The sequence below is a fragment of the Plecotus auritus genome, assembly GCF_963455305.1.
Source record: "Plecotus auritus genome assembly, chromosome: 5".
In the NCBI taxonomy this organism is placed as follows: Eukaryota; Metazoa; Chordata; class Mammalia; order Chiroptera; family Vespertilionidae; genus Plecotus; species Plecotus auritus.
Genome location: NC_137776.1, coordinates 163,076,843 through 163,090,174, shown reverse-complemented (window position 1 = coordinate 163,090,174; position 13,332 = coordinate 163,076,843). Strand labels below are relative to the sequence as shown.

At 47.9% G+C, this 13,332-nt stretch overlaps 1 protein-coding gene across 2 annotated transcripts in view; it reads left to right on the top strand.

Annotated features, from left to right (window-relative positions):
* ABCA1 (ATP binding cassette subfamily A member 1) overlaps nt 1-13,332 on the top strand; it is a 114,353-nt gene that overhangs the window by 57,338 nt on the left and 43,683 nt on the right. For both annotated transcript variants that reach the window (XM_080669975.1, XM_080669976.1), the window contains exons 9-15: nt 2,268-2,508; nt 4,285-4,424; nt 4,758-4,874; nt 8,924-9,121; nt 9,746-9,951; nt 10,543-10,719; nt 12,244-12,466. In XM_080669975.1, coding sequence (XP_080526101.1) covers nt 2,268-2,508; nt 4,285-4,424; nt 4,758-4,874; nt 8,924-9,121; nt 9,746-9,951; nt 10,543-10,719; nt 12,244-12,466 — 1,302 coding nt within the window. The remainder of the gene's footprint in view (nt 1-2,267; nt 2,509-4,284; nt 4,425-4,757; nt 4,875-8,923; nt 9,122-9,745; nt 9,952-10,542; nt 10,720-12,243; nt 12,467-13,332) is intronic.

Sequence of the window (13,332 nt, the reverse complement as noted above, 5' to 3'; positions counted from 1 at the left end):
GGCAGGGAGCAGTGTATGTGATCCACTCAGCACCTACCAGGGGCCTGGCATTGCTAGATGTTGGGACTCAACAGTGAACATGGTAACTTCCCTGTTCTCCTGGGTCTCGGGTCAGGTGGGAGACAGATCGGTGTATGATGTGATCACAGGGATACGTGCAAGGAAGAAAAATAAAGCAGGGAAGGGAGACCATGATGAAGTGTTGTTTTAAAGGCAGTGATTAGGAAAGTCCTCTCTGATACGGTGACAGTTGAACCGGCAGGAAATGTCAGTGTTTCAGTGGAGAAGGAAGAGCACTCCACAGAGGAGGAACCACAGATACAGAGACCCTTGTGTGGGGCGCGATGAAGGGATGTATTTAAAGACCAGGAAGAAGGCCGGTGTAGCCTGAACAAAGTGAGCAAGTGAGAGGGTGGTTGGAGGTGAGAGGGCAGTTGAAGGTGAGAGGTCAGAGGAGGAGGTGAGAGGTCAGAGGAGGAGGGGAGTGCCATGTAGGCCTGGTCGGGCTGAGTGAGATGGGAGGCCAGCAGAGGGCTGGGAGCAGAGGGGCGGGCATGACGTGACCTAGCGTCTGAGACTGTTGGCATTCTGGCTGTTAAACTAAGAAGAGACCTGAGACCATGGTGGGGGCACAGGGCAGTGGGTTGAGAGGCAGCAGGTCAGTCAGCCATTCACTCACTCCAGGGAAGATCGGACACCACCTTTCGTGGGCTGTGCGTGGGAGTGCTTCACTGAGGAGTGTGGACTGTGCCCCTCAGACAGGTGCTGGGAGAGCCCCGTGTAACCTCGTCACTTACAGTGCCTCCGTGCAGAGACGTGCTGGTTTCATGTGGGAGGCAGAGTGTTCTTTTGGTTGGGGCACGGTGGGATGGTGGCGGTGAGGCCGCCTGTGGGAAGAGAAGGGAGTGGCTTTCACTATTATTTAAAGATCTCTCATGGCTGTTCCACTCACGGACAAAAGGGAAAGTGGTCTGGCTGTCTCTCCCTCCCTGTCTGTTCACCTCATGCAGGTTATAAAAAGGTAAAGTGAGGAAAAGCTGGCCACCTACTTGCTCTCCCTCTCTGGAGGGACAAACGTTTGTGACATCTGACATCTGTGCCTGGCTCCCCTCTGGGGGCAGGAGGTGGTCAGGATCTGTAGGACCATGTCACTCATGGGAACCAGCAGGCTCCGTGAGACAGAAACCTGGGGGGCGTGGAGTCCGATTCTAGGCCTCCTCTGAGGCGTGTGCAGGTCCCATAGTCCCCCCTTTCCTCCCCCTCGCCCCCCCAGCTGGTCTTCCAGGTGGTGGAGGACATGCAGTGACTTTACAAGGAAATGAGGGATCTGTTAATGATGTACTGTGAAATGTGTGGAAATACAAAGTGCTCCATAAATATTTAATTATAAGAGCAATGGGGCCAAGAACTCCACAAGGTGCAGGAGTCCATTTGTATGGGAGACAAAGCCCTTGTCGAGTGGAAGTCAGACACAGCCCCTGGCTGCCTGGAGTGTCTGAGTCATCGCTCGCGGGGGCTGTTCTGTGGCAGGGGCCGCTCTCGTGTGTCATGTGATTTATTCCTCACCACCACACTGTCATCATCTTGATGATAAGTTGGGCCTTAGAGGGGTGACTCTTGTAAGGCTGTAAGCTAATGAGAGACAGAGCTGGGATGCAAACTCAGGTCTTCCATCTCATGCTTTTCCATCACCCAGCACTTAACTGAGACAAGGATGGGACGGCACACACAGTCACTTTTCTCCCAAGGGGCAGAGGACCCCTTAGTTTCCACACTGAGGTTGGGGGTATTTTAGAAGTGAGTCCGTGATCGACGGTGTGAGCAGTTCCTGATGTATGTATATGAGCATGTAGCTGTTCAGAGAAAGCATTCTCTCCTACACTAGAAGATAATCATAACGAAATAATACCCATTGCCAGCGGCTCCACTCACTGCCCAGCTGTGCTTCTCCATCTTTACTGTGCCTGGGGATCACTGGGCATCTTGTGAAAATACAAGTTTGAACTATAACAGGTAGATCAGGTCTGCATTCCTGACCTCTCAGAGTACACAGATGCCGCTGGTGGTAAACCACAACCTGGGTAGCATGGTTCCGGCATCCCCCTCACAGGCTCTGAGGAGATGAGGTCATATAAGATATGTTCTGGGATGTGGCTTTGGAAAGGTTGAGAAAATAAGATGTTTTTTTTTTCTCTTTTCTGTCTCCCATCCTTGCTCTACCCTTTTCTCCTCTTCCCTCTCCTTTCCCTCCTGATCCCTGACCTTAGCTGTTCAGCATGAGGAGCTGGAGTGACATGCGGCAGGAGGTGATGTTTCTGACCAACGTGAACAGCTCCATCTCCTCCACCCAGATATACCAGGCTGTCTCCCGCATCGTCTGTGGCCACCCCGAGGGTGGGGGCCTGAAGATCAAGTCCCTCAACTGGTATGAGGACAACAACTACAAAGCCCTCTTTGGAGGCAATGGCACTGAGGAGGATGCTGGCGCCATCTATGACAATTCTACAAGTGAGTGTCTGTGCAGGCCCAGGCCCTGGCCCCCGGCACCTTTGATGTAGACTCAGGCAGCCCTGTGTCCCCTCTCCCTCATGCTAACCCTCATCCTCTGGTGCAGCATTGGATGTGCATGTGTCGGTTTGCTCACCACACTGAGCACCTAGAGCCTAGCGTCCTTTCCTGGCTAGCTACCTGTCCCCACTGCTCGGGGCCTGGCACGTCTCAGGTACACAGTGTGTTTATCAAGTGAATGAATAGTTGAAAGCCAATCTCCCAGTTTTCTGGGGAACGTAGGAGAGTGGTTCCCAGAATAATAAGGCTTTTCTCTCCTCTCCCTCTCCTGTCTCCTTCCCCTTGAGTTATGCTTTATAATAAAACTTAAAAAATAGCAGTAATAATAATAACAACATAAAGTCAACCTTGAGGGAACATTTCCTATGCATCCTGCTTGTTAGCTCATTGAACCCGTACGGTAACCATTCAAGGAAGGCTTTATAGCCTCACATTCTACAGGCTCAGAGAGGTTAAGTGACTTGTTCAAAGTCACACAAGCCTAACTAATCCCCAAGAGCCAAGATTACGCCCAGATCCCCCTGGCTCCAGCTTTTTCCCCGGTAAACCACACAGCCTCTGAAATACCTCTCAGCGATGGCGTGTGTCTCCCATCAGCCCCGGGTGTTTGATCAGGTGTTTGTTTTGGGTCTTAGCTGCGAGGTGGTGTTAAAGAACCTTGTAACTCCATATCTGCGGCTCACACCCGGGCAGTTTGGATGGCAGCGAGGAGCCAGTGTTACAGTTTTAAACAATGGCATCCTTTCCCTTGAAAACTTGATGCAGGCGAGCCTTTCTCCATTTCCAACCGCAGGTGTGTCTTTCAGACAGCGAGTGAGGCAGCTTTTTGTGCATTACTGTAACCCGAGAACCTCTCCTTACCGCTGGAGTAAAGCCCTCAGACAGCGCAGTTGCTTTGCAAGCCGGAGGGGATGGCGTTACAGGCAGTTTTCTGAAATGCCATCCCCTTTGCTCCTCGCTTTGCAAGTCAACCCAAGGGAACCTTCATTTTCCCAGCGGGTGGACTTGTGAGCAAATCCCTTTAAAAAAATTATATCGTCTTTGCAGCATGTAGAAGATACTTGGTATCTAAAAGGACCTGGAATGAAATTTAAAAACACGATTAGGAATCCTTCTGGAAAATCAAACCCTAGTGTCTGGTTTAACTTCAGATTTCTCAGGTTAAGGATTTTTTTTTTATTTTTTTTTAACATTGGTTACTTATATTTGTGATGAGACCTTTTAATGAAAGGGAATTGTTTATTTATTTATTTTAAATAAATCTTTATTGTTGAAAGTATTACATATGTCCCTCGCCCCCCGCCACCCCCGCCCTGTGGTAATTATTTGATTTTTATGTGAAAACTAAATTCTGAGTTCAGTCCTGTGTTTTCAATGAAAACAAATTGGCGAGGGTCGGCATGGGAGTATGAATCTAGGGGTATGCTGGCTTGTTTTGTAGTGTAGATCTGTCTCCATTGTGAGCGTTCCATAATCAGTGTTATAATAAGCTCTGATTATTTATCAAGCATTGTTCTAAGGGCTCTCCAGATACCTGTAATGAACTTTATTTTCACAGGGGAGCAAACTGAGGCTCAGACTGGCTGTTACTTATTATGTAGCTCTTAAGTGGTAGAGCAGGGATTGAACCCAGGACTGTCGCGCTGGCTCCGAAGCCCTGCTAGTTCCCACAGGTCTGTGAGCACGCGTGTGAACACCTGCCTTTCCTCGTCACAGGTCCTTACTGCAATGATCTGATGAAGAGTTTGGAGTCCAGTCCTCTCTCCCGCATCATATGGAAGGCTCTCAAGCCTCTGCTCGTTGGGAAGATCCTGTATACACCTGACACTCCAGCCACGAGGCAGGTCATGGCTGAGGTAAGCTGTCCAGGCCCAGGATTTTCTCTCCAGGATCCTGCTAGAATCGCAGGTGGTCCCAGATGGAGTATATTGAGCAAATCCTGGCTCTCCTGGGATTTCCAAAGAGTGAGAACCTCGGGTCTGACCCAGGCCGAGCTGACAGTTGAGGTCCGGCTCTCCAGCCTTGTGTATTTGAATCGGCGCTGCCGGCAGGCACCTCCTGGGGATGGGAGGGGCTGAGAGAGGACTGAGAGAGGGTGCTGGGATGAGCATCTTACCAGGGAGCAGCTGCATTTCTCATGTCTCTGCCTCTGTTCTTCCTGCTCTCCCTGGCTCCCCTCCTCACTCCAGGTGAATAAGACCTTCCAGGAACTGGCTGTGTTTCATGATATAAAAGGCATGTGGGAAGAGCTTAGCCCCAAGCTCTGGACCTTCATGGAGAGCAGCCCAGAAATGGACCTTGTCCGGGTGAGTGTCCTTTGAAGACCGTGTGCCTGCTTGATGCTAGAGAGGCGAGTTTCTAGTCACTTACCCAGAAGTAGCTTAGATGAGAATTCTTCACCTTGAACTAGTGTAGGCGTATGGAGCTGAGCTTAAGCCGCAGGGCTGTCACCTTCGTAGAGCTGCAGGTGACGGAGCACTGGCAACCCTGTTTCTTGCACATCAGCATCCATGCGTCTGGCGGTCAAACATCAGTTTTCTAAGAAACTGAGGCCTGGTGTTTGGAGCAAGCGTTTGGTGATTGCAGGACCCTGGCTGTTTTCATTTCTGGCTCTAGAGCCAGCTTCGCCTTCTTGTGTCTTGGTAGAACTTGGACATGGGTGTGGGAGCAAAGGGCTACTCTGACCCATAGTCAGGTGCGAGAGACTTGCTCTGAGGAGCCACCATTACCAGATGGAGGCTAACTGCACTCAGTACTCCGCGTCACTTGAAAGGGATTCGTGCTCTGGAGACAATTGGATTCAAAAGCAGAGGAGTCTGAGCAAGAACAGAGTATCTCCTCCGCTCGAGCCCGAGTGCCATTTAATCACATCATCCCTGCCTTGGGCTGAGCCAGGATCATTAGGCTGTTTTCTATCTCCACGTACTGGAGGCGCTTCCTTTCCTGTCTGCTGCCATTAAGAAGCAGGGATGGATTTTGCTAGGTTTCTTGTCTTGACACATCATCGATCAGAGGGGCAGCTGGGTTTGAGAGCTGATACCTATCTGGAAGGAACTTTCTCAGGCATAGGACTGTCCCCAGATGCCCTGGGAAGGGCATTACCCAGGGGGTCTTCCCCTGATGGCAAAGCTGGAGTCAGTGTTGTGCTGTTCTTGTTATCTATGCAGAATTCTTAACTTGGGCCTTTCCCAAACCAAGGGACTTTAGTGAGAAAAACATGAGCAGCAGTTTTTATGGATTTACGGAATAATTCCTGACTCATAATAGTAACAGCTCATGCCCTTCAAGTATGGTTCTCAGTTGGGCTCCAGTCTCCTCTCTGTGAAGGGATTCCGTGGCCCAGCCATGCACAGTGACTGGACCTCATGTGATCCCAGGCCTCTTCTCCCTGGTTCCCTTCCTGGTCCCCTCCTTGGAACCTGCACTTCTCCCTGTTAGACTTTTCTCCTCCCGAGTCAGAGGATCCCACGAGTGGGAAGGGATTCCGTGAGTTTGGGTCTGGAGGCAGGTAGATGCTTTTCCTGCTCTTAAATGGAGAGTGTGGCCTGGATGTTTCAGCAGCTCCAGGCTCCCAGTTCTTTGGGACAAAGCTTTGTACACGTCACTGTGGCATCCATTAGAGATCCTGCTGGGAGGCCCCAGGATGTGCAAGAGGGAATGTGGGAGCTGTGGCTGGGGAGAAGGCATGTGGTTTGGAGGACCGTGACTTTAGCTCCAGGGGACCCTGAAAGGGCTTTAAGCAAGGGGAGATGTAGATGTCTTACTCCGATGTGACAAGTGGATTAAAGAGGGGCACGATGGAGGCAGAGACCAGGATGGAGGCCAGCCAGGTGGGTGGCCAGGGCCGGCAGGAGGTGAAGCCTGAGGGCTGCTTGAATGTAGAGGGTGAAGGACAGGGAGGGGTTCGGAGGATTTTTGACTTCTGGCTGGTGGATGGTGGGGATGTCCATTAGGCTGACAGATATTGGGGCCTGGAGAGCAGGGGTGGTTTGGCTGGAAACTGACTAGGGACTTACCAGCCTGTGGGTGGAAATTGAAGGAGCCTCCTCCGACTTTCCTTTCTCTATGAAGGAATGTTTGTTTCACACTCCAAGCTTGGGCTTCTCAAACTCTGTACCCGCTACAGCCTCATGGAGTCTGGTACATCAGGCAATGCCTGAGGTCTCTGCTGTTTTTGGGGTAGCTCTTTTCCTTCTTTTGCTCTATTTCCCTCTCTTTCTCTTTGTCTTTCTCCCCCTTCTCTCTTTCCCTCCTTCCTGTCCTCCCTTGTTTCTTTCAGCTTTTATTGAGGTGTAATTAACAAGCAAAAATTATATATAAAGTGAACAACTTGATGTTTTGATATACATTTACATTGTAAAATGATCACCACAATCAGTAGCATATGCATCATCTCACGTAGTAATTGCTTAGCAAATTTCAATTCGAGATAATATATTGTAGGTATAGGGTGTACCTTTGAACTCAGATTGCATAACTGGAACTTTGTATGCTTTGATCTCCCCATCTCCCCCACCCCAGCCCCTGGCAAACACCATTCTACTTTGTGATAGCTCTTATCTTTCTGCTGTCCGTGGCTCTGTCTGCACCCATTGCATCACCCCACAGATCCAGAATCACTTCTCTGTTGCATCATGGAAACCACCAATACTAAACAGTTCTCCTTTTTAGCTGCTCTTTGCCACCTTCATCTCAAGACCCTGCTTTCTCCCTGGCTACCATTCCTCTGGGTGAAATTAGGTCCTCTGGTCCCCTCATGTGCCCTAGAATGGCCATGTGGTCAGGGGATTTCCCTGGGCTCATCTCTCTAGTCTTGCTTCCTTGGCAGTACTGTTCAAAATCCACACTGGGCAGGCAGGTCTCACCCCAAACACCACATGTCTTCACGCAGCCCTCATTCGTTCAGTTCAAGTCTCCGAATAAAGTTGTTTCAGAATTTGTGAGGTACAATTTTGCATCTATTTATTTTAACAAAAATACATATATTACTGATGACAGTATAAATTGTTATTCCCTATTGGAAAGTAATTTGGGATGAAGATTGCAAGAACCATAAAAAATGTGCTACTCTGTGTACCTCCATTCCACACACCCTCAGGGATGTATCCTACAGACATCATTTTAAAAGGAAGAAGGCACTGTAGGACAGAAAATGTTATTGCTATGATAATTGTTATTGTGAGAAATTAGAAATAGGCTAAACGCTTAGCAGCATGAGAACAGTCAGTGAAATTATAGTAAATATAATCTATGAAATCATTATGCTTCCATTAAAATAGTAAATATGAAGCCACGTGGGGAAAACAGCTCATGTTAGTGGAAATGAGACTGATGTAGGAAGTAGCCATCCCCAGCTGGTGTGGTTCAGTGGTTGAGCATCGACCTATGAACCAGGAGATCACGATTCGATTCTCTGTCAGGGCACATGCTCAGGTTGCTGGCTTGATCCTCAGTAGGAGGAGGGCAGAGGCAGCTAATCAATGATTCTCTCTCATCATTGATGTTTTAATCTCTCCCTCTTCTTTCTTCTCTGAAATCAATAAAAATGTATTAAAAAAAAAAAGTAGCCGTGGATTGAGCACCAAATTAGGTTTTCCTGTTTTTCCACATTGACCCACGTTGGGTGCCAGTCAGCTAGGGAGCAAGAAATGGAAGATAGGCCTCCTTTGCATCATGACCCATGTGTCTTGCAGTTGGGAAAGATCGTATTTTATTTGGCTTAATAACGGTATTATTTTCCCAGACTAAACAGCAAAAGTGGGTTTGTCTTCATTCAGACTAGAGATGTGGTCTATATGAGGAGTCATCAGATGGGGTCTCAAGAGAGGAAAGTAATTCAATGCTGTTGGGAAGGTGCAGTAGAATCAGAGAGCCCATGTTTCATATTCTGACTTTGCTAAACTTTGCTACTTATTAGGGACCTTATGTTAGGGACTTGACGGCTCTGAATGTAGGTTTTCCCATCTGTAAAATGGGAGCTATTAAAGGTACCTTCATCATGGAGTTGCGTGAGGTAAAGCAGATAAATAATTCAGTATAGTAACTATGCAGAGTACGTGTGATTACTGCTGTTGCTGTAGTTACTGCTGCTAAGCTAGGTTTTGGTACAGTGGAAAACATAGGGACTCTGCATTCGCACTGGCCTGGCTTTGAGTCTCAGCTCCATGGCTATTAGCATTGTGACTCAGTCTTGGTTAAAATCATATTCATTTATTGCTCAACCCCAACATTCTCATCTTTAAAATGGGGACACTGTTATTTAACTCGCAGTTTGCTGTGAAGATAAATGAAGGAGACCACGTACGTGAAGGGTTTTGTAATGTTTGCTGCTTGTGATTTCCCATTGAAATGGCAGACACTCCTGAACAGCAGGGGCAATGACCACTTCTGGAAACAACGCTTGGCTGGCTTAGATTGGACAGCCGAAGATATCGCGGCGTTTCTGGCCAAGTACCCAGAGGACGTGCAGTCAGAGAACGGCTCTGTGTACACCTGGAGAGAGGCTTTCAATGAGACCAACGGGGCGGTCCAGACCATAGGTCGCTTCATGGAGGTGAGGGTCTGTTCGGTGGAGCATTTAGAAAAGGCCATGCTGTGTTTTTTCCCTCTGAGATGGTGCAGTAAGTCACAATGGAGGGATGTTGAGGAATAATGTACAGACTTATTTACAGTAGTGTCCTCAAACCTAACATAGGACTTGGTGTACAAAAGGCACTCAGTAAATGTCAGCTGCATGATCAAATACGTAAATAAACAAATCTAACTTGAGCTTTTTTCTGTCTGACCCAAGAGTGTTTCTATGAAATTTATCTGAAATCCAATCAGATTACATTTTAAAAAATTTAGTTTTAAAAATGATGTCACTTAATAGGGACAAGTTTATTTATTTGGTTAGTTGTTAATGACTCAAAATTGCTAAGAAAACAGAGAGGAAAAGGAGGCATGGTCATTGTTTGAACCTCTTTCCCGCACAGAAGTCAGTTAAGTAACTTATCTCGAAGTTTCAGTAAAAAAATATGACCCATTTCAGTTGCATATTGGAAAACGACTCGAGGGAAGATCTGTAGAGTGAGGATAAAAAAGCCACACAGCCTTTTGCTCTCAGGATCAGGTCTGCCTGGGCCACTTCTTGCTTTTCTGGCCACCAGACTTCTCATGGCGGCTGTTCTTCCTTCAGTGTGTCAACCTGAACAAGGTGGAACCGATCAAAACAGAGGTTTGGCTCATCAACAAGTCCATGGAGCTGCTGGATGAGAGGAAGTTCTGGGCTGGAATCGTGTTCACCGGGATTCCCCCCGACAGTGTTGAGTTGCCCCATCACGTCAAGTACAAGATCCGCATGGACATTGACAATGTGGAGAGGACGAACAAGATCAAAGATGGGTGAGTTGAGTCCCATCACACCAACCAGCCCTGTGAAAGTCAAGAGCAGCTAAGATGACTAGGGGTACTTGATTTTACCCACTAATTTGGTAGAAACTCAAACGGTTGGCATAATTTTGGTGCAATGGCCACATTTCTTGATGGTGACAGTTATTTCAAAGGTCATAAAATATTACCTTTTTTTAGAAAATATTATTATCTTTTGATTTAGCATTCTCACTCAAGGGAATTAATCCCAAGGAATTAAATCAACAGAAAAAAAAAAGGAGAAAAATAGACTTTGGGTTCCCCAAGTTAGCATTATCATTTTTTACAAAAAGGGGCAAACAATCAGTATGGAAGGGAGTGGTCAGGTAAATTGTGGTATGTCTACTAGATGCAATGTTAGGTATTCAGGGGAGGGGGAAACAAACGAAGTGGTATGCTTTTTCTGGTATCTATTTAAAAATATGTGTACATGTCAACGGACACCAGAAGGTAAGATACAAAAATAAAAACAGTGTCTGGCAGCGGTGATGGGATTGTGGGTGATTGGGTTTTTATTGTGTGGTTCTGCGAAATGTTTGATCCAAACCTGTGGCTCGGTTTCAGGTACTGGGACCCTGGTCCTCGGGCGGACCCCTTTGAGGACATGCGGTACGTCTGGGGGGGCTTCGCCTACCTGCAGGATGTGGTGGAGCAGGCGATCATCCGGGTGCTGACGGGCACCGAGAAGAAAACCGGGGTCTATGTGCAGCAGATGCCCTACCCCTGTTACGTCGATGACATGTAAGTCACCAGGAAGCCGCCTTCTTTATTTATCGAGCTGACACGCACACACCCTGGGAGGAGAAAGAGCGCTTTGATTTTATTTATTTTATGTGGGTGTTGATACTGGTCATAAGTTGTTTTTGAAATTCTGTGAAGATCTCAGGAAATGAGATGCCAGATGTAGGTAGTCGACAGTTTGAGTCACATCAGAGACACGGACACGTGCACACACTGTCGATCCTCCTTCCCTTCTCGTCCACAATTACCAGGACTTTTTTTTTTTTTTTCCACTCTACTCTTTTGAACCTCTTTCCTGCACTAAAGTCAATTAAGTAACTTCTCTCTAAAAGTTCCTGATCTGCACGTTTAAAATGTCGTGACAAACACATACACATGTTCCCCAAACAGGACAGTGTTCCAGACCTAGAAAATCTCACTGTGTGCAAACATATCTACTTCCTCTCCATAACTGGTAAACCACATTTTGAAACAACCAAAATAAAATTGAACAAGGCCTTCTTATCTTAGACTTTTAAGATAATCTTTTAGTGCTTAGTTACTGTGCTGCCAAGTTCTCATGGTGGGAGCTGGGCCTCTGGATCTAATGATTTCTTGTGAGAGAGCTGGGGAGAAGTATAATCATCTCAGGCATCTGAACTAGGTAATGCCTCTTCCCAGTTGGAAAGTGTCTGTGCTCTTGTTGCTGGTGTGTGTGTGTGTGTGTGTGTGTGTAGAGATCAGAGTGCGGAAGGAGCAGGGTGCCTCTCCTTGTGTTTGCTCTCTGCTTTGCACTGGACAATTGTATTTCCTTGCGTGGCTCACTCTAGCTTTGCCATGTCACCCAGAACTATCTTGCTTCTTAATTTCTGAAAGATTAGCCAGAACTTCCCAAAAGAAGACTTTCCCAAAGAGCCTCTCAGCCCAGCTTCACTCTAGAAAGGATGTCTTATGATGAGGATGCTGGGAGTCGAGGCAGTGAGAGCCTTGCTGTTGACTCGCAGTAGTGTGTGCAGAAGGGGTAAAGCTGGGCCTTGGACCTCGGTTTTCAGGGACCAGATTCTGTGTCCCATTTGCTTCACTGCGTTTCCTGTTCTCGTTTGGAAATACCCCTGACAAGAGCTGCCTGATGTGTTTTTCTGCACCATCTGTCATATTGGTTGTGCAAGGCAAGTCAGTAGTGCTATGAGATGACCTTGGAGATGTTGAGAACTTTCATGAGAGAATGAGTTTGGGATTTTTTTTTGTTTTTGTTTTTTTGTCATTTAAAATCACCCACATTTAGCTTAATGACATCCCAGAGTTACCTAGTTACTAAAGCAGGCCCCCAAAGAAGTTTATTTTGGCAATACGTTGTTGGTCTGATTTTTATCACCACATTGCACTGCTCATGCAATGAGCACTCCATGTGTCCGGGTGCAGAGGGCCTGCCATCTTTGGCTCAGTCGAGGTGCTTTCTCTTGCATGCAGGCCTGGAGGCGTTGGCCCATGAATCTGACTCACACTTGTCTTTAATTCTCCCCCCTCCCTTCCCTGGGGCCTCAGCTTCCTGAGGGTGATGAGCCGGTCCATGCCTCTCTTCATGACACTGGCCTGGATCTACTCGGTGGCTGTGATCATCAAGGGCATCGTGTACGAGAAGGAGGCGCGGCTGAAGGAGACCATGCGTATCATGGGCCTGGATAATGGCATCCTCTGGTTCAGCTGGTTCATCAGCAGCCTCATCCCTCTGCTCGTGAGCGCCAGCCTGCTGGTGGTCATCCTGAAAGTAAGGCTGCTCCCTGGCTCCTCCCAGCATGGGCTGCCAGAGGGGGAGAAAAGCAAATATTCTTTGGGAGGGAAGGGGTCAGACATGCCATCTCCTGCAATGCCCCCCAATTTAAAGTTGGGAAAAGCGAGGCCCCGGCAGGGATAATGGCTTTCCCAAGGTCAGCCCAGCTGGGTAGCAGCTAAGCAGGCTTAGCTCAGGGTGCTTGCTTCCCAGGTAAGCACACACTTGCCTTGTGCCATGCTGTCTGCTGGGCAGAGGTTCATGGCAGCATCTGAAAGCTAGTCATTGCCTTACTCATATTGGGCAGTGCTTCCGCTGGAATATCTAGAAACTGTAGTCAGAAGGACACATGGTTACAGGTTAGGTTTCCTGGAAGCAGAGGCTGAAACAGTTTGGCATATGAATATTTATTAGGGATCAGTATCTCTGGGGAGGATGCAGGCCTGGGCAAAGGGAGGAATTGAATGGCAATGCAAGGCAACCCCATGGGCACTGGGAGCCTATATGCTTGTCAGAGTTGTCCCTCATGAAGCTGAAATGTCCAGCTCTTTAGGTTCCCCAAGGCCTCCGTCCCTGGCATCCCATGTCCCAGGCCCCTCATCCAGTCCTTGAACGTGTGTGTTCCCCAGGGCCAAGTGCTCTCTGCAGCAGTGACAGACCCCGAGGATTTGGTACCTGGAGGCTGTCTGCTGACCGCCAGACAAGTCCCCCCAGGGGACTCTGGGCACAGTTCTATATCCACCACATACATTAATAAGTTTGTAGGCCAGTTTTCTTTCTCTACAATCATTTCAGTTAAGGACCCATCAGATAAAAATAAATGTTTTTTAAAGAGGGGGGACTGCAATGGCATAGGAACTAAC